General features: G+C 36.0%; 1 protein-coding gene across 1 annotated transcript in view; it reads left to right on the top strand.

Moving 5' to 3' along the window:
• MGAT4D (MGAT4 family member D) overlaps positions 1–20,853 on the top strand; it is a 39,103-nt gene extending 18,250 nt beyond the window's left edge. Inside the window, exons 5-15 of the mRNA XM_067297107.1 lie at positions 1,434–1,480; positions 3,589–3,702; positions 5,127–5,202; positions 10,781–10,892; positions 11,827–11,957; positions 15,166–15,273; positions 16,162–16,355; positions 18,490–18,568; positions 18,687–18,765; positions 20,053–20,165; positions 20,719–20,853. Coding sequence (XP_067153208.1) covers positions 1,434–1,480; positions 3,589–3,702; positions 5,127–5,202; positions 10,781–10,892; positions 11,827–11,957; positions 15,166–15,273; positions 16,162–16,355; positions 18,490–18,568; positions 18,687–18,765; positions 20,053–20,165; positions 20,719–20,745 — 1,080 coding nt within the window. The 3' untranslated portion in view covers positions 20,746–20,853. The remainder of the gene's footprint in view (positions 1–1,433; positions 1,481–3,588; positions 3,703–5,126; positions 5,203–10,780; positions 10,893–11,826; positions 11,958–15,165; positions 15,274–16,161; positions 16,356–18,489; positions 18,569–18,686; positions 18,766–20,052; positions 20,166–20,718) is intronic.
• Positions 20,854–21,955: the final 1,102 nt, after the last annotated feature.

Here is a 21,955-nt window from a genome sequence, read left to right as displayed (position 1 = left end):
TTAAATTTCATATACATATTCATTAGGAGTTAAAGTTTTGGTTTAATCACTACTTATAACAGCTTTTGCAATTGTAATACTATAGTTAGATTTTGACTTCCTCTTTCAGTTTGGATCACGATGATAACTAGATAGGCCCAATTCTACTGGCTCCATTTCTCCTTCAGCTTAACTTTCAGGAGCTGACCATATTTTACAGTTGTGCATCTCCCAATGAAGAGCCTCAGCAGCACAAGATTTGCCTAATTGCCATTCAGATAAACATTCCCTTAGGCTGTTTCAGAGTTCTTTGAGTTTTCAAGTGTTAACTTCTAAAATGGTACAGTTTTCCACTTTGGATAGTCCCAGAGTGGCATGTTTAACAAACAATAGTTTAGATTGTAGTTTCATGGTCAGTTTAAACCAATTTAAGATTAAACTGCTCTTGTAAGAGTCAGTCTGTCTCTTCTCCCTTCCCCAACGTCACGTTCTTGCAGCTTCCATTTTTTTCAACTGTGCAGTAAATTAGAACTGGTTGATCATGATATGAAAGGTGATGAGAGCATGTAGCTAGTGGAGAAGGGCAGGCATGTTCACTGATCATGAATCCACACCTTCCGTTTCCTAGAAAGTTTTAGAAGATCAAGTTAAATGTTTACGTGATGGGTTAAGTCAGAGTAACTTATTGGCTGAAAGTGAATAAAGTTTGATGTTTTCTTCTCATCATGGTTCTTTGCTTACCACATCATATCTTCTTTACTTATTACAAATTTAATGTAGAGCTGGTGATGATTACTTATGCATTAAAAAAAAAAAATCTAAACTCCTAAGACAGGCCATACATTGCTTTGGAAATCACATCCATAAAAACTTAGCACTGTTTAATGTAGTTAACATGTTTTCCACATGAAAACTGTTAATTTCATTTGACAGCAGCAATGATTAAGTATGTCCTCATAATTTTCAGACTAAGTGCCCTAAGTTTATTATATTAGGAAGAAGCTCTATGTAAAAATTTTGGATATTGTTAGCTTTAGGAAACTTTGCTCAGATGACTTTTCTCAGCAGCGATAGGCCCTTTTTATGATTTTTTTGTGTGATTAATCTGAAACATTTCTTTTTATTGACAGTTGTATGACTGTGCTTTTCTGGCATAACTGGAAGCTGTAAAACAGTTTACCCAGAAAATGGCTTGAGTGCATGCAGAAGTAGTGAGAAATCAAAATGCAGAAAGCATAGCTAGAGATAAATTGGTTCTATTTTCAATTAGATTAAAAGTTCAGTTGTCTTGAAAACTCAATACTGTCTTTTAGTAGAAATGCTTCTCTTGCTTGGAATGAACAGAATTAGACAATAAAAATGAAGTGGCTACATGTAAATGTTCCCTACAAAATATTTAATACTTAATACAAAATAGGTGAAATTTAAATATGAACCCCCTTCTTTTTTTTCAGGTGAATGCAGAATATGTTAACAGTGTTGCAGAAAGTGTTAGGACCAGGTAAGTAGTATACTGTGTAATACTGAAGAGTTAATAAATAAATTTCCAGCATTTATGGAAGGAATTAGAGCATTTCAGCAATAAATTATAAAACACTAGCATACTGAAATGGAGCTGCTACAAAGTGAAGCAAAGGTGCCACTCTATTGGTATGTGCATCATAACTATCTGTGAAATTCAGAACACAAAGATGTGTATCAGTTTATTTTCCTTTTCTCATTTCATAAATATACTTGAACTAATCAGGTAAGGCCTCTGATAAATATTTACTTGAACCTAAGTCTTTTCCCAATGAAATTAATGATGCAATTCAAAGCACCTGGGGCTGCATGTATTAGGTCCCCACTGACTACAGTGCTCTGCAGTGTATTCTGATGTCTTCTATGGTTTCTAGATGTTTTTGTTTCCTAGTTTGCCTCTTTTTCATAAAGGCAATGGATTTTGGACAGCAGTCAGCTTATATTATAATAATATGTGATAGATAGCATGAGATGCATGTTCTTTGCTATGCTAAATTAAAGTAACAGTTATCAAATAAAGGCTTGGATTCCATTGCTTTCTCTTTTTGCTTTCTCTTACCATTCTGTCCAACAGACATTTACAGTATCATGTACATGTAGAAAAAACTTAGAGCAGCTTGAGAAGAACAACTACTAAATTGAACTGTTTGGGCAAAAAATACATTCATTGATAGCATTATTTTGTCTTACTAATGCTGCTTTCTAAGAAATGATATAAAGTATCTAATAGCCACAAAACAAATAAGGCTAAGGGCCCTGAAGGGCAGATGACTGAAAGAGAACAATAGATGATATCCACATTGTGCTGTAGTGCTGGTGTTGCTGGTTTTCTTTAGTGCACAAAGTTGTTCATGAGTTACCTACTGTGACAAAACCCCAATTTGGCCGGTATTTGAAGTGAAACTGCTTTCCCCTTCTCTCCTTTAAAATGAACCACAACAAAGCTCCCAATCTCTGTATCAATGTTTTATTAGAATACTAACAAAAAATAGAACAAGATCCCCCAGAGGAGTTTCCTTCTTTCCATCACTTTTTGAGGCTTTGCTGCAGATTTTTCTGCAGGTATTTACACTGCAGATTTCCTCCAAATGACTCCCCAAGCTCAGCCTACTAGCTAAGTAATAACAATAGCTCCCTCCCTCCAGGAGGTTTAGCTTGTTTAGCTTGAACAGGGGGTGCTGTAGCTAGGACAAGGTGAACATGCAGTCTTCCTCTGTACTGTTTAGCACCCGAAAGTACAATATGTACAGCAAATTAAGCACTTATCTCATTTTTTATGCTTTTTTCTTTATGGTTCTTGGAAATGTTTCTGCAGAGCAGATGCTGTTGTCACTATTATACAGTAAAATTGTCATTCTGTCTTATCAGCATACTTTCACTGTGATACGTTTTAATTTTTACCATTAGTCTTTTTTCAGTAATCATAGAAAAGGAGGAACCTAGGCCTGAGAATTGATCCTTATTTTAGTGATCCTATGCCTATTAAAAACTGAATAACTTATTTTACGTGTTCTAGAGGAGGGGGGAGATCTGAGTTCCAGTTACTGCTCCCAAAGTTGATTACGTATTTTATTCAATAACTTTTAAAATGCAAAATGTAATCCTTGGAGCAGAGACTAGACCTAGATTCCTCATACCAAACCCCCAGTCCAAGAGAGTATCATTTTGGGTAGATGCAAAATTAGAGCTAGAGAAAGAATAAGGAAACTAGTAGGTCACATGGAAGGGGTAACATTAGTGTGTAATTCTAGACAGTGGTTTTGGTTGTGAATTACAGTTGCATTTCAGGAACCATCTCAGGATTATGCATAAATGCCTATATATTCAGGAGAGGCAGGATTTCTGAGACACAATTCTCTTTGGTGTTTGCTGTGACTTGAGTGAGGTACTGTCCTGCCTGTTCTGCTGGTTGTTGGAAATCCTTTCTTGGTTCCTAATGTCTTGATTTACAATATAGGTGATTTGGGTTTTTTGCTGGAGTTGTGAATTCTACTCTGGAGGAGCAGACCTAACTTTTAGGAGTTGCTGTCCTTGGTTGCTTCAGAAAGACTTTTGAGGAGTGGGGTCTCACTGAACTTCTCTTCACAGCTTCCCTAGTGAAGTCCAATCTGGAGTCCTGGAGGTTATTTCTCCTCCTGCTTATTATTATCCGGATCTTTCCAACCTGAAGAAAACATTTGGGGATTCAGAGGACAGAGTAAGGTAATATAGCTGTATAAAACCTAAGAACTTTTTCTAAGAGTGTAAAATGGAAAATTCTGCAAAAGTCAGTATTGTCTGAGCTGATAAGGTTTGAATTTCAGAGATAATGGACCTCAAGTGTACTTTTTGGAATTATTACGCAAGGGAGTCTTGAGAAAAGCTATGCTGTTACTACTGCACATCAGCTTCAGGGTGAGAGCCAAGGCTTCTTCTGTGGGTCTGGACTGCAGGCATCCCACAGGTTTTAAACCAGATGGAAAATGCCAAGTGGTCATAGGCTAGATGATCTGGTAACAGAGGACAAAAATAGGAATTTTTTTTTATCTGGTAATAGGGGAGGGGCTCTGAGAATACACAAAGAAAACCTCATGTGGCCTTGTAACTAGCTAGTAACAACTCCTGCAGGTTTAATTAATGACCTAACTTTTGGTGATTGTGGACTTTTTTTTACTACTATTAATAACATATCCTAACTTCTGGGGGTTTCATTGGCTCATGTGTGCTAAATTCATTAAGACAGAGATTATAACCTAACAAAATTGATTTACTGGAGGAAAATAAGTTCCTTTTGACCACCAATAACAGTAATTTATTAGGAAAATTTATTTCCTCTGATTTCAATGTGCTTAGGAGCTACCCAGACAATGCCAGCAGGAGGGCTGCAGCATTTAAACTTTATGATGAATGAAATCAGAGAGTGTATGTATGCATACATATATATGTATGCATGTATATGGGGCTTATAGATAGGCCTCCTATCCTGCAGAGCGTAAACATGTTAATGTACTTATATTTGAGAGATGATTAGATTTGAATTAGATACAATATAGATACACTTTGATGTTAATTGTTCTAAATAGTTATGAATTACTCACCAAACTTTTAGCATTCATTATCCTATATCAGCTTCATCCTTTAGTAAAATGAGACATTATACTTTATGGAGAAAAATCTGTGTTTACATTTAAACTTGAAAATGAAGCTTATCAACCTGCTTCTGCATTGCTGATCAGTAAAAAATTTCAATTTTAAAGCATTTTGAATAATGTTTAAATAATAATTTTGCATAAATCTCTGCTGTTCATAATATAATGAATAGAATCTTTAAGTCATTTAACATGAATATACTTATTAATTAAACATTTTGTTTCAGACTGAGTTGATACAAATTGAAATATTTTGCTTAGTTATCATTACATTTTAAAGAAAAGTTGAATTATTTACAAATGTTTACACTGATTATAGAGGAAATTTTAAAGCAGAGGTTATTTTACATCAAAAACATACTACTTGCTTTCCTCTTATTCACTTAACAATAAGTTAGAGTACTCAGCTTTATGATTTATTATTTTAATGCTTTTATTATACAAATAACTCTTGCAAAACTGCCAAAAAGCTTATCAGAATTTGCTGCTTACATTTAGGTGGAGAACTAAACAGAATTTGGATTATAGCTTTTTAATGCTATATGCCCAACCTAAGGGAACATTTTATTTACAGGTATGTTCACATTATCATTAAGTAGCTGCAATACTGATTATTTCTATGATGATATACATCTTGCAGTTAGGTGCTATTTGATTAAATCTGTCCGTGCCTTCCTGACATTTGTGGGGTTGTATAACAAGGTAGCTGAAGCATGAAACACTTATTTCATTAGGTTAAGAGAGTCAGAGTTTTAATGTGTTTCTACTTGGAGAATAAACAGATGGAGTGGTGGTAGGTCCAGGTGATAGCCCAGGTCATGACCAACAAAAAACCCCAAAAGGTTGTGGGGTTTTTTTTTTTTTTTTGTTTTTTGTTTTTTTTCTAAACAGAGAAACATACTGATATGCTGACATTGGAGACAAGGTTATACTACAAGTGGCTACAGATCCTATAAATTCTCCAGAAGATTTAGTGTTTGATCTTAAGAAGATACACATGCATTCAGGCTTAGGTTTAGCCATCATTCTAGATTTGTGCTAATTAGCACTCCATAATGACAAAGTTGTAGAACACTGTAATGACTTAGGCAGCTTTGCAGAACCTGTTATACAGTAGTGATGACATGAAAAGAAATAAAAATGGTGGCTATACTGGGAAGTGAGATTTTAACACAGGAATACCAGGTGAAGATTATCTAATTTGGTTGTAGTATGACTTAAGCCAGAAGGGACTAGGTGCATAAATCCCATGATGTTGAGGTTTTTCTCCCAAGTTGAGATGAAATCTGAATTGGAGGTCCTTACTCATTCTCCATGGTTGGATCTTGCAGATCTGTGAGATCCATTCAAGCAAAAGACTGGAACATAGAGACTTTCTCAGCCTTACTCATTTTCCCTGAAGCTATTGTTAACTTAATGCCAAATTTTCAGTAGTAGCTATGGAATCAGAAAATGGAGTTCTTCCCCCAGAAATCCCCAAATTTATCAAGACTGTTCAATAATAGAACAGATCCCAAATATTTCTAATAGCTCATGAATGTTAATAGTTTTAAAGACACTCAGATCAACATTTTGCTTAGTTCTTAAAGTTTTCCTGAGGTTTGTCCAGCTTGAACAGCCCTCAGACTCAATACCACATGAGTACATCACGCAAATTCCCAGGAGCAGAAGAGAAAACCAAAAGCACAGACATCGCATACAATTCCTGTCAGTATGTAACACAAATACAATTGAGCTTGGCTACTCAAGAGTCTAAGCTCTGTTCTCAAATTTGACATAGGCACTTAGGAGACAGATGGACAAAGAGAAATGGTGTACACTAAACACTTAAGATTTGCTTGAAAATGAGGTATTTTCCTGAGATTTTCATATCTTGTTAAGAATGCTGCCCAAGTTTATTAAGTGCATTAGAAGCACTGAGGCATGGGAAACATGGCGAGGCAAATGGTAAGAATGCTGTCAGATGCTTAACGTCCCTTTCTATTACTGATGTTGTCATATTATAAACCTCTCCAGTGATTCATGTTTGCATGGCAATGACTTATGTATTCTCAAATTTCTTTAAAAATACAAATACTACGTGTTTTTTCTTACCTGAGACGTTATACAAGGCCAGAACTGTGTCATTTGGAACAAAGCCTGGATTGTGATGGTCTGATGATAGTTGTGGCTGCATTCAGAATTTTCTTAGAAACTATGCTTTTCTCTGATCCTTTTCTAGTATATCCACTTTTTTAACTTGTGTGTCTAGTTTGCAGCTGCTTCTCTACCACAGTTTCTGGTCTGCCCCGAAAATTCTCTGTAGAGTACAGCTGAAAAGAATGAAGACATGCTGCCATAGAGTTGTTATGGTCTCCCTCCAGGCAGAGATTTATCAGGACCACCATTTGGAAACCTTGTACTACTGGGAAACAAAAAAACCCAAAAATGCCTTTCCTCCATTTGATACTAAATTTAAGATTTACTTCAGTAATCTTAGGAAAAACTTGAGCTAGCACAGTTTTTATTTTACTGTCTTTTCAGGAATAGTATCATTTTGTTAAATAATACAAACTTTTGAGTTTTGCAAGAAAATAAGCCTGCATAATTAGTCTTGAAGTTTACAGAACAGTTGATATTATGAACCAGCTAAGACCTTTGCTGAATAAATGTGTAAACATTCATTCAAGGATACTGCTGAATCAGGATTTAAGCAAGTAGCTTTGTGAAGTCCACTGAATTTAAAGGAGTTACACTGTGGGTGAACCTGACCTACTGATCTCAAATAAACTTTGAAAAAAGAAGAAAAGACAATTCTGTCAGTTAGTCGTTTCTTCTACTTAAAACTTTTATATATATATTTTTTTAAATATGCTACTGCTCCATTTTTTCGGTGAGGTTTTCTTAATAAAAATCTAAGAGAACTTTGAAATACTTGTTTATACTTCCACTGTACTTCCTGGAGTCCACCAGAGCCTCTTGAGACACTTCTAATAATGTCAGAACCAAGATAATGGGATTTTAACACAGCCATAAAAGCAGGCATTCAAATCTCATCCTAGCTGAGAGGAGATGCATTTGTTCCTTGTGTCCACGTAGACACACTTCATTCTGAAGTAATTATAGATTTCAAAGCTGAGACCATCTTTGTGAAACTCAAATACAGCAGTTTTTCAGAAGCGTTTTCTATGAGCACTCAGGGGAACTGAAAATAGAATGTTAAATACATTTTAGCATCTTCAGTTAAAATCTGTTATAAACTCAGACTTACTTAATTGAAGTACTTCTGTACTTTTTTTCCACTTCATGAGGTGGTTTTTTTTCCCCTTATGGGGGTTCGGGGAGATGCACTGTGTCTATGCAACGCATATGTATATACTGACAAAATACATTGCCAGTAGCACTTATCTGACACGGAGATTAAAATAATTTTTCTAGTATATCTATTTAATGGTTTTAAGGCCTGAGCAAAAACCTGGTGAAGTCATTAGGAGGTTTTCTATTAATTTTTTTTTTTCCAGTAGGCTCTAGGTCAAGTCTTTTATTTGCCTATTCCAAATAGCCTTTTTTTAGCCTATTCCTTCAAAAAGGAATGACTTTCATGAAAGTGCATTTTTATCTGAAATTTTATATGTGTTCATACTAAAAAAAATTACAGGATCTTAATGGAATGAACTATTAGCTGTTTGTTGTATGTGGAAAATGAGAGAATAAGATTTTTCAGTTTCACAGTGTTTGCATATTTGTTGAATAGTGATTTAAAATATAAAAATACGTTAATATAATTTAGAAAGAAACATGAAAAGGAAAATACTTTCCTGTCCAATGCCTACACTTCTATCGTATATGGGATATGTATTGCTTTTCTGTTACTTCTTCATTTTAACTTCTCTTAGGTAGATAAGCCACATAAGAAGAAGGAATGGAAACCCCTTTTATTGTCTGTCATTTAGGAAATTTACATTTCTTTGCTACTGTGCACATACCTTTTTTTCATCAGAAAGTACTGATGAGTAAAGGGAAATAAGCTGTGATCACATGCTCTGCTGTCCTTCAGATGGCAATTGGGCAAATGGACTAGACAGTTCTTATCTTACGCTTCCTGATCAAATGGTGTACAGCCATTGCATAACTTCCTTTGGCAGATAAGAGCATATGAAAGACAAATGGCTATAAGCTGAAGACAGGAAAAAAATGAAATTGGAATTTGGGTACAACATACTAAATGTTAAGGGTATGTAGCATACTTTACTGAAAAAGAACTGGCACCGAAATCACTAAGCAATAGCAGATGCTCTTCAGGAAGTTATGCTTTAGTTGAACACAAATTATGGGGCTCAGTACAGGGTTAATTAAATGACTTTTAATGTCATAGGCTACATAGGGTGTCAAACTACATTGTCTAATAATCACTTTCAACAGTCAACTTCAGAAAATACTATTTCAGGCTCCTTTTCGTGCAAAACTACTTCCAGATCATAACCACATCTACATCCACTTTGCATCAGTGCCTCTGTATTCTTCATCCTTACTGCTTTTTTACATTTTTTTCTAGTCTTTCTTGGCATGGTGGTCTCACTGGGTTTTTGAGATACTGCTCTCTCTGTTTTTCCTCCTTTTTGGGTGTCTCTTCCACTTAATTCTGAGGATTCTCTGAAACTCTCTTTGATTCCTTGCTCTTCTCCCTTTACATCTAGCCATTGGATAATCCTCTTAGCTCATTTGATTTTATGCAGAATTTCTTGTAAGTTGTTTTTTTTTTGTTGTTCTCTGCTGTATAACTGTCACCTCAGCTCAAACCTCAGATCTCAGATTGTGTTAATCTCAGTACATCTTGATCTCAGTTCATCTCCATCTGTTTTTTGATATCATAGCAGGAGCTCATAGGGTCAAAACAGATCTCTTAATCTTGTCTTTCAAGCTTCATTCTACGTCCCCCTTGTTTCACTATTAACAACACCATTTCCCCCCGCCCCCCATCCCTCTGCTTATAATAGCGGTTAAATTCATCTGAAAACTGTGGGCCTGCTCCCTCCTTACTGTCTCCCATGAACTATTACTGCTGATTTAGCACTGAGTTAGTTGAGGGTACAAAATTGGCAGGAAACTATGCTTTTTTTTTTTTTTTTTCTGATAGCATTAATTTTCTACCTATTTAGCTCTCTGAACCAGCTTCCAATGCCATCAGACAAGCACCAGGAACAATAAAGGAGAGCAGTTAGATCAGCTTGACTGTATCATTAAACTGCACCCCAGCAACATTTTCCTGAGGGGTTAGACTCTTCTTTCTGTGTTTTTCACATCCATGCCAAATTCAAACCCTGAACTGCTTACTCCTTAATTATTTCTGAAATTTACTTATTTTCTTTGCATTGTTACGTCTTAACTTCTTGTTTGGACTCATTCTCTTCAGCTTTGGTTACTGGAGTAACTTCTGGCCTTCCCAATCTCCCTTTCTTCTCAGAAAGCCATACAAAAATGCAGCAAAGTCCTTTCTCATTCCCTTGGGGGCTATCACCCTCCTCTTCTGAGTATCCTTCAGTTGGCTCTACTGATGTATCCAGTTTGAGCCTTTACAACACCTTAAAAGCTCTGTGTGTTTCTGTCCTTCATTGTGCTTCACAGCATGTTCCTTCCTTCATGGCTAGTATTCTCTGAAACACCTCACTTCCTACTAGTGTCTCAGTAAGTATCCCCAGTTCTTCTACGATGTCACCATTTAGGCATGACAAAGTCTGCCCAGACTAATCTACAAAGCTTCTAACCATTTTGCTTTTGATGTCTCCCTTTCCAAACAGCTTATTCCTGCTGCTTATCAATGCTTTTTACAACTTCAGTGCAAACTGTCTACTGTCCTCTCCCTTAACTTCAGTTTGTTCCCTTTTTACTTTTGAGTGTTAGCTCTTTAAGGTGGAGACCTCTCCTTTTTTGAAAAAGTGGGAAGTACTCAGTGTGTTATGGTCACTCCTGTAAATAAATATTTAATGAACGATACTGAAACAGAGATATCTGTAGAAGCTAGGTAGCAATGCACTTTAGTTTGACACAACTTTGGTAAATGCTGTACAGAAGTCAAGCACAATGTGGTTGTCATTCACATGTGGCAACATTACCACCCCCTCTGCAAGCAGTAAAAACCACCACTTGCCTTGTTCTGTTTTTTTTCTCCCCAGCTGGAAGATGACATTATAGCCAAACCTGAGTATATTCAAGCTATAAAAAACTTTGCTGTCAAACAGTCCCATGAGTGGATAATTCTTGAGTTCTCCCAACTTGGATTTATTGGTAAGTATTAAGGCCTCAGCAGGGTCAGCTGGATTTGGCTCAAACATAGAGCTGTATAAATAGAGTAGGTCTCTCACAGAATTACATTACAAAGCATGGAAGGACTCACGTATCAAAACTTCCTTGGTTCTTCAGGAAATGCTAAAATTTTAGGGAAGCTCCCATTTGAAGTCTTACTTTCTATGTTATTTGGCAATGTCTTTTTAATGCGCAGTCTCCTCAGCATAGGATCTAGTTGTTGGGTTCCCGTAAGAAGCAAATCGTTCCACCTCAGGGCACCACATGCTCCTGTAGCATGTAGTCTTTGCAAGAATGGAAGTTGCGCAACCTATGAAATATCTGCTTTCCTTTGTGGAGCATTTTATAGTGAAGATTTTTTATTATTTTTGTAGTAGTACATTTCTTTTTATATTTTTTCTTAGAATTTATTTGTGATATTTATCTTATACCATTAACAGTGTTATGTTGAACAAATAAATTTAATGTAACAAAATCTGCTATTAAAAATATCAGGAGAGCTAAATGAATAAGGATAGTATTTTACAAAGCAACTTTTTTCATCTCTAGGTCTTAATATACTATTGCCAGTGAAATTGCATGTCTAGCGTTTTGAGGAAGTATTCAGATTTTGTTTCATCTGACAAACTGATACTGGTGACTGGCAGATTTGTGTTTAGAACTAGGATTTAAAACTGCATGCTTGATCATCTGGTTGACTATTTGGTAGTATCTCCAGGCATGAGACAGAAATCTTTTCAAAATCCCAACAAGCTGGAGGAAAAGAAAATCATCTCCAAAGCTGGAGTCTATGTGAAATTTCCATTAAATGTTAGAACTGCATCCATGTGCTTATGGGTAGAGGAAATAAAGTTAGTGATTTCTGTACGGCAATAAAAATATTTGAATATGCAACTTAATAATGTCTTGCTTTCAGGAAAATTGTTTAAATCAGAAGACTTGCCACTCATTGTGGAATTTTTTCTCATGTTCTATAAAGATAAGCCCATAGACTGGCTTCTAGACCACCTACTCTGGGTTAAAGTCTGCAACCCAGAAAAGGATAAAGTAAGTATGTCTATGAACTTATAAGCACAAATAATATTCAGACAATATCAGTGACAAAATAATTTATTTTCAAAAAAACAGCATAAAAATCACTCAAAGTTGACTTATACAGTTTGGAATTTGTGAGGAAAGATTTGCTGTAGATCTGCATTGATCTACACTGGGTTTGAGCCCATTAGGGCCTGCCAGAGGCCTGATTCACAGAAACTCACACTTCCATGTCAGAGCTGCCTCACCTCTGTCAGCTCAGCACATGGACAGAGCAAGCTCACAACTGCCTGCAACTGGTCACGTAGGCAATGCTGCAGCACCAGAGTAAAAATCTGAATATATAAACCTATAGAGACCATCATTTCTAATAGCATGAAGGTCATTAAAGTATACAATTTTAAAATCACAGCTGCTCTGAATTTTGCATACCACTTCTTTTCTCTCAGGAAGCAGAACTTGCCTGTTTTGTTTCAAACCTTTTACTACCTGGGAAAAAACTTGAGAGAGTTTGCTTGAAAAAAAAACACAGGAAAAACTTTAGACTGAATGGACTGAATGACACTTTTTACAGAAAATGAAAGAAACAGTTGTGTTGAGCTGCGGAAGGTGCCATTTCTAGCACTATAGGTGAACCCAATGATATGTTATGTATTTCTTTATGTCTTCTCTAACCAGGCTTTGGTGCTGGTCACTACTCCCACTCTTCTTATTTAACAGACTTATGCCACAGAGGAATGACTATGGTTTCTGCTCCTTTGTTTTTTAAGGTTCAAGAGTTTCATTTGATTAGTGCAATGAGCCCCCACTCCAGGTGTTTGCACATGTGTTACTTTTGTCTTGATAAGGAAGAAGAGAAAGATAGAGGTTGTGCAGAGCTGGTGATTGAGGCGAGCTGAATCAACAGGGTTCAAGTTTTACTGTGTAGAAAAGGTGACTCCTGGGGGAGGCAGAAGGTGCCTGGTTTTGCACTTCAGCAATGCCACTGAAGAGTCTCCATTCTCATGTTGTACAGATGGAATTAAGCACTGAAATTCTACTCCTTTGGTTAGGCTGGCTCTTAGGAGTTAGAGTGAACCTTAAGCACCTCTAATTTAGGCCTCTGCCTGCCTGAGGTAACAGAGGTTAAAAAAAAGATATTACTATGTTAACATCAGCTATTCCAGATCTCTCTCACAATGTGCCAACCTCAGCTGCTATAGATTAAATATTTTACTTTAATTTTTAAAATGACTGTTTGAGCTTGTAAGACCTGAAACATACCTAAAACAGTGCTGTGTTCCTGAAAGGCAGACAAAAAAATCAGGTGCTTCTGTTCTGGCCAAGTCAAAGTGGAGTGGTATCAGCAAGTTTCTAGTGAGTTTCACTTCTGTAATTTCAATTTCAATTGCTGCGGGTAGCAAAAGACCTGTTGAGTCAAGTCAATCTTATGCTACCACTGGGAGGTAATGAGCAGTGGCAGAAACATACTGGGACTATTTGTAAGAATGCAGGAAATGGGGGTGGAAGAAGGATAGACAGTGATCCCAGATTCTCCTCCTGTGCTCATCTGTTTAAAGCCGTGATTTTAAAGCTGGAGTCTCCTACAGGAGCCGGATAAGGCAAGATGACAGAAATCCTAACACTCTGAGAGTCTCACTAGGGTGATCACACACTATGCCTCACTGGTGGGTCAACTGGACACCTGTTTGTGGTGGGTATGGGCCATCCTGTGGTGATAGGTGTTTGGCACATTTCTGGCCTGGGCTGAGTATTAACTTTTGAAGATTCAGCTACATCCTTTTACTGAGTTGGAAAAGACAGTTTGAGATGATCAGAGCCATCAGATCTGTGAGTGGTTCAGAAACATCATGTTTACTTCTTGTGAACCATTATCTGCCTATTTGACTAGCAGTGGCCCAGAGCTATCAAGTGTAGTAGGGACTGTCAGGCTGCAAAGATGGGAGCCCTGACAGTTGGCCCAACAAGAGGCCTCATCTCAGTTTCTGTGCGAATGACCACACCAGTTATCCTGTGCTACTGATCATTCTCACTTGCTCCCAAAAGTAGTTCTTTTGGTGGTGCTGCCATGGCATGAAAGGAGACATACTAGAGATCATATTTTTACTGGGGATGAACTGCAAATCCTGTCAGTAGAAAGACCACAAATTTATTTTCTTATACAGAATTTTTCTAGTAAAGATATAGCATTCTTTTCAAAGAAACAGCTGGCCATAAATCAGTTTGCAAGTATTGTGTTTTTTACCTTGTTTTGATGAACATCTGTTGTGGACAAACGTAAAAATACTTAGTTCTATTTATAGCCTTTCAATTGGTTTTGAACTTCTAATTAGTACCTCTGTGAGAACCATAAATTCCCTACGAGTTTTGGTATTTAAGCTAGTTGAATGAAGACTTTATCACTTCCAGCTTTAGACGGCATTGACAGAATTTATGTAACATATTTCTTTTATAGAACTGAAGGTACTTTATTGAAGAAGTAAACACATTATTGTCTCAAATCTAAAGATATGAGAATTGGGAAACAGAGAGATCAAGTGATCCTCCAAATTCATACAATAATTCAGCGGCAGAACTGAGAGTAGAACCCAGGGAGCCTAATTTCAACCCTTTGCTCTGTTCTAAGTCATTATGCCTCCTTATGTCATATTCATCAACATATTAATGTAGTACATTTTCTTTATTGTATCAAACCACGCTGCTGTTTAGATATAGAGGAAAAGTTACATTTAAAGAAATAACTTACTGCCATACAAAAATCAAGAACCCCAGACATCAGTACCAAGATAGTTATTTAATTCCTGGTGTATGTCTTAATGATATCACAAAATATATCTAAATTTGAAAATGAGGATTTAAAAACAATATTTGCCAGAAGCAGAATGCACTGTTTAAAAAATCAAACCATTTCAGATTTGAGGTCTGTTTCTGTTACTCTGAGGTGCAATCAGGTGAAATTGATGATATACAGTGGGATACAGTGCAGAAATCCCTGAATTACTGATGTTTAAGCCTGCAAATCCACACAGCACTGTGTGGAGTTGAGTCTAGTTCTGGAAACAGTGTGTTTGATATAACATGCCTGTTCATCTAAGAATTATTTATGTAAATATGGGTCAAACACATGTACCCTCAACTACATAATGGAATTGCCTTACTGATGTTACTTGGCATCTCCTTTATTTAAACAAAACTTCACTCTTTTCTACTTTCGTTCTAGATACACTGTGAAAAGGAAAAGGCAAAATTACGTATCCGTGCTAAACCATCTCTCTTTCAGCATGTGGGAATTCATTCATCGTTGTCTGGAAAGATACAGAATTTGAAAGTAAGAATATGAAATTTCTCCCATATTTCTAGATTGTATGCTTATGTTTTGGTTTGTTTCTCATATCAGTATCAAGCACTGCATCTTTGACATTAGATGGCATTTCTATACCCAAGAAGTGCTTGATTACAGATTTTGGAGATAATATTAATCTAACATCTGAATTGCAGGTGGTGCACAATGCTCCTGACAAACAGCTGTGGATCTCTGCATACATGATCAGTCATAGCAGCATTGCATTGCACATAGTAGGGACCCTCTTCACAGCACAAGATTTCATGTGCTATGCACCATACAAACACAAAGGGTTATGATGGTCCCTCTTGGCCAAATAGCCCACAATCCAAATACCAGGGTTTATAATTAAGAGGGGTATACTGGTAGAACAAGGGCATGGTTATAGTGGTGGCAGTGGAATTTTGGGGAGAGTTTTGAGGGCAAACAAGGAATCTACTACTTATCTGTTAAGGACAAGAACAAAGAGGTATCAGACCTCAGGAATGTTCCGTTAGTGCCATTTAGACCACTCATGATAATATTAAAATTGTTGTAGTGGATCAGACCAGAGGTTCATGTAGCCTCTGGCAGAGGCCAATAGCAGATATTCTGATAGAAGGCATAATAGACAACCACAAAACAGTGCAACCCAAAGAAGTTTCTTTTTAAATCTAGATAGCTGGGAAATAATCAGTAAAGCTCTGATTTATAAACTGTAACATTGAATCTCAGTGATTTCACTGAAGTAAGTATCATATTTCTACTAGAAATATTTTTTGACATTGAGTTACTCTTTATTTTCTGAAATAGTTTCCTGTAATAATTCAAGATTTTGGAACATTTTTTCACTATATTTTTATGTATGAAATTACATTTCTTTATATCCAACAGGATAAAGATTTTGGCAAAAATGTGCTACATAAAGCACATAAAAATCCACCTGCAAAGCTGGATACAAGCCTAAGAATTTTCCAGCAATATACCTTGGAAAAAGTTTATGAAGGAAAAGACTGTTTTTGGGCTTTGGCTCCCGTGGCTGGGGACTATATCAGCTTCACCTTTTTAGAGCCACTAAAAGTAGAAAAGTAAGTATTACATGATATGGAAGTCTACATGTTTCCATTTTGGAAATGACTGAATCTGCTCAAAATCACCAGTGCTCAGTTGTTTGCATAAACTATGGCCTGGTTACTGGCCTGAAATTCATGATCTGCTATGTATCTGCTCCCCTTCTTGATTTCTGCTACTGAAATACATTTCTTCCTTGGTAATTAGAGAGCTTCTTCATTGTTTCCTTTTCTTTCTTCAGTTAAAATATTTAATATTCTACATTTTACTATGGTAATTCTAAAAGGAATTGCTTTTTAACTAATGAATTTAGTCAATGGAGCTTAGTTTTTATAGTTGCTGACAGAAAGGCTATTTACATGATGTCAACTCACAGGCCATTTCCCAAACAATTCAGACACTTATCTGTGTAGATGAAACCGAAGAGAAAATAACAATATTGTGGACAAAAAATGAAGTGTGGACTAATAAAAGGTGGGTTTCAGTTACAGATTCAGAGACTTGAATATAGGTGTTTACAGTGGAGATACCTACATGTGAGGTAGGTGTCTAAGCTCCTGCTATACAGGATAGAGATCTACTTGATACAGTCAGTGGAATCTAGCCAGCTATTCATCTCATCCTGTGTTTAGTCACCTGAGTTGCTCTTTAGGCTTCACTGACTGTATTTAGTCAGTGCCTATAATAGGAGCTTGAACACCTAGCTCACAGTTAGAGATCTAACTTTAGATGTCTGGATCTACAGTTAATTCCCACCTTAAGCGTTTTTCTCATTTAAAAAAGATAAAACTGTCTTCTGTCTGCTCTCTTCTCACATTAATAACATGTGCTTCTTTGAAAGGAAGAGATATCTGTAATTTGACACAGAGAAGTGTTTTTCAGAATGATTTACTCTATGAACAATTCAAATTGATGTTGCTACCAAAAGAAGCAGTCTTGCCTGTTTCAGCAAAATTTCTTCTTCCCGTGTCAGATTGGGGAACTGATCTGAGTTAAAACTAACCCAGCAACCTATACGACTTTAGGGGAGTATCTCTGACACAAATTACCATATTCTCTATAATGATATTCAGACAGGAAACTCCTTCACTGTTGTCACAGTTCCTCTCTAACCAGTCGCAAAAGTAAGAGACTTTCATTTCTACAAAGATTCTAGATTTCTCATTTATTATGAAAAAAGGTGTAAAAAAGCAAGTCTGTATCTCCATCTAGTGATCAGCATTAAATGACAGTTATTATAATAAACTCTGAAGCATGAGCAAATTTCTGTCACCAACACTGTTAATTTGCTGGCCTGTGCTTTGGGAAACTTGAGTAGCCTGTATTGTTGCATTTTCCTATTAGTGGGAGCTGGATGAAGCTAGCTTACATATGGTATTGCCTTATGGCTGGTCCCTTCCCCAACCTATGGCCGACCTGTGAAAATACATAGTTAATCTTCTAATATTTTGTGGTTTTCTTAGGTCTCAATTGTTTGATTCAAGGTGGAGGAGGGAGGTTGAGGCTTTAAATTTCCTTAGCCCTTTTTGGATACAAAACCCTAAGAACTCTAGTGCCAGAAAATTAGAAACAAAATGATGTTGTTGGTTTGTTTGTTTTTAACTCATAGGTGTTTCCAGCTGATACTGATAAGTGAATTCTTACTTTGGCAATGCTGTTGCTAATGGGAGATTATTTAGAAGCACCCAAATTGATGAATATTGATATAGAGGGGGATTATCTTGGCATGTAGCGTGTGGTCTAGCAGAGACCGATTTTTCTGCGATTGTACCCCAGAAGCCCATCTCACCTAGGCCTTAGAATGATAGGAACTGGTCAGAAGGCAGATCTTCATTAGCCTTTTAGACCTGGAAAAGTTAGTTGATTTGGGATTTGAGTACTAAAAAGGTACAGTTGTATCCATGGTTTCCAGAGAAAGATGGGTTTAATGCTCATTCTGTTTAAAATGTAAATCCTCTAGTATGGTTTGGTCACATATCTGAAAGTTTTAATGTCTATTTCTGTTCTTTGTGGCCCACAACTGATTAAGATGAAGGTGTGTTTAAAATTTTCCTTCAGAATAAGAAAAAATTACTCATCTAGAATTTTTTATGAAGTATACAATACCCAGAAATAATATACTTTTTATAGTAATATTCCTCTTATCATCAGGTACCTCTTTAGAAGTGGAAACATGGAGCACCCTGGTGATAAACTATTTAACACTACTGTGGAAGTGTTGCCTGCTGATGTAAGTCTCTCACTTCCAACTGTAAAACACAATGTTATTTCATTTTATGAATGATATTGGCATAAAAGGCCATGCCCTATTAACATTGTTGGAGGTTTTATTCTTTTGTTTGTTACAGGAAACTGTAAGAAAAGAACTGGTTGACAATGGAAGTAAATTCAACTACCCAGCAACCAAAGATGGATATTTAAAGATAGGTAAATTGTTTACTGTACCTTCAAAACCAGAAACTTTGTTCTTACATATAAGATATTTCTGCATTTGAGAACTTCATTAACTCTGTAATAAATACAATATTCCAAGGTGAACTAGTAAGGAAAAGAAACACTTTGAGCTACTGCATGTTGCAAATGTGATGTTTGATCACTTATTATCCTATTTCATTTTAAATAATGAAAAGACCTACCAGTAGTGGCAAAAGCCAAGGCATCTAATTAGAGGAAAAATTCATTCTCTGCAAGGCCTTAATGAGATAATTCATTCTGGTTGGATTTTGTAGCCTTAGCTGAAGAGAAGAATTCTTTATTGATTATGACAACAGTAACTTGTGCTCCAACCTGAAATGAAGATGAAGCATAACACAATGCATCTCCCTTGTTTTTGTCCATGCCCCAGCTTCCCCATTCTCCCCTCCTCAGGGCAGTCCTTGATCTCTTCTCTAAATGAACTGCAGATACTCCACACACCTGCCAAGGTCTTGTGTCTACCATTACCTAAACTAAAATGCCACTATGTGAACAAAAATGGACTACTAGGAAATGTGCTTTGCTTGCTGCTGTCTTTTCTGCCTCTCCTACCACATAATTGCTCTTTTCTCCTGACACGTCACTTTCACCTTACCATCACTTTTTGTTTGCTTTAATTTGCATCTCTCTCCCACCTCCTTTTGGCCCTTTCCCTCAAATTAGAGATCTAAAACCAAATGATGTCAACTCACAGTTGCACATGCAAGTTGATAGGAAATGAATGTCATATGTGGGATGAGCATTTTTCATTCTGCTGCAATGCTTATATGCCAGTTTAACAAGGTTAGTTGAAAAGCAAAAAAAAATGGGGAAGGAATATATCAGAATTGGTCCATGATTCCTAGTATCTCTTTTAAAAATAATCATAATTCTGAGAAAAGCTCTTTTAGATTCTTTAACATGACCATGTGGATCATATGTATATTGGCACTGCTACCTTTTTTAAATTTATTTTTTAACATTTGCAGTCATAGATTCTTTATTTTCTTGCATTCTTTTCAAGCTCTTAATTGCTTTGACTGAAGAAATGAACCATTATATTCAGTAGGATTCTTCTTGTTTATAGCTTCATCTTTCAGTTTTTATAGTTTGAGCTTTTCCAAATGTTTTTTTTTTCCTAATGTTGCATTGCTGGAGTTAATTTATAATTTGTAATTTAGAACCTTCACATAAGTTCACTTGGAAGTGTATTTTGTTCTAATACATACCAGTACTGATCTTGTTTTAATTTTTATTTAGGTACTTTTGAAAATGGAATTTCAGAGGGCAGCATCAGTCTGTCAGTAGGAAAAATACAGGCTATACGTTTATCAGTAAATTCTGATTCTCCTGTATGGGCAATACTTAGTGAGGTAAGCATCTGGGAAGCATTTTAATAAGTCTTTTATTAAATCAGTTTCAGTTCCTCCTACCATATAGTTCATTAATTTTCATCTAATTTTGAATGGGATTTTGTGCGAAAAAACTTACCCAAGCGGAGAAATATATTAATTATTCAAGGGAGGAATTAAATTTACTTCACAGAAAAAGTGCTGAAAATGCTTGAATGGGATGATTCTCCAGTTTTTGCAACACTGTAAGTACGGTAACTAGAATCTGGGTCATGGTTGTCATGAAAGTAAACAAACCAACCAAAAGAGACAGCTAAGCTTTTTTAGCTACTTTTCAGTCATCACGTTGGATATTAGTCATAATATGCAAACATTTTCAGATGAACACAGATTGTTTTCTTTCCTCCAAGTATCTGAATGTGTGTGAACCCATAAGTAGAAAACATTCAGAAGTCACTGAAGAGAATTACTAGAACTTTAAACTACAGCCATGCTTGCAAGGAGGGGAAAGCTGATGTTTCAGTCAATGTTTTGGCACATTCTAGATGATAATTTATCCTCTGATTTTTTTCAGGTGTTTATCAAGACCTCTGAAAACTGAAAACTGGAAAAATTACACTTTTGAAATGCCACTTTTTACAGACTTGTTTGAAAACTAGGCTAACAGCAGCAAAAAGCCTGACTGGCTGAAAAGAACATACCCAAACAAATCCAAAGTATTTAGTTCTTAATACTGTGTATTAGAAAAGAGTGGAGATAACTGTTAAATCTTTTTATGAAGAATATTAAAAGCTATGAGGAAACTGATTATCTTAAGTAACTCTACAAAATGTTCTTGGTTGACCTGTCATATATGAAAATCTCACCTTAGTTTGGCAACACTGAGTAAATATTACTACAAACAATTGATAAGATGTTACAGAATGTCTCGGGGACCAAAGCATAAAATTATGTTAAGTCTCACAAGAACTATAAATGAGGACATTTAGGGGGGGAAAAAAAAGGGTGTAGTTTTCAATTTAGTCACTAAGAAAACTGGTTAATTTTGGAGGGAAATTGTATATTTTCATTATATATAATGAAAAGTTGTCAATGTTAATTGCAAGTCCTTAGAGCAGTCCATCAGAGAGAGGAACAACTTAACAATATGAAAATGGACTTGAGACTTACTATAATGAGTGTGTTTCACACTTAAAGTTAATGCAGCAGAAGGTATGTTTAATATTTTTTTAATAGGAAGTGCCTCTAAGTTACCATTTAAATAACTTGAAAATCAAACAGCTATACCTCATCGGATTGTAAAACTTTTCACTGAATTATGTGTTGTATTAATTACAGAAAATACCTGGGATATTATGTGTAATTATATTTTTGTAGAAAGTAAATCTATTTAAATATAATTTTAGATCCTATAATTTATCAATTTTTTATTTAATTGTATGTCCTGATACTTAAATCCTACTCACAATGCAAAACTCGATACAAATTTGAAAATAAAAGTTAAGGCACACAAGTGTCATTTAAAGTGTGTTTGGGAAATGACAATCTACCTTGGACATGTACCTGTGATGTGCAGAATTCTTGTATCACCTCCTTACCACTTGAAGCACAAGTGCACCCCTGTTCATCGGCATATGCAGTGCAGTCTAACTGCACACATACTGAGAAGTAAGCTGCACTTTCACATGGATTTGTATTAAATACATTGAAATTAATGTAGCTCAGTATTTTTAAAGCAAGAATATTTTCTTTAGAGCAAGATAACATTAATTATTCTTACATACATTAAAATGGTTCAGAAGGGTGTTTTC

The sequence above is a fragment of the Apteryx mantelli genome, chromosome 5 (assembly GCF_036417845.1).
Source record: "Apteryx mantelli isolate bAptMan1 chromosome 5, bAptMan1.hap1, whole genome shotgun sequence".
Classification (NCBI taxonomy): Eukaryota; Metazoa; Chordata; class Aves; order Apterygiformes; family Apterygidae; genus Apteryx; species Apteryx mantelli.
This window is presented reverse-complemented; position numbering and strand designations above follow the sequence as displayed.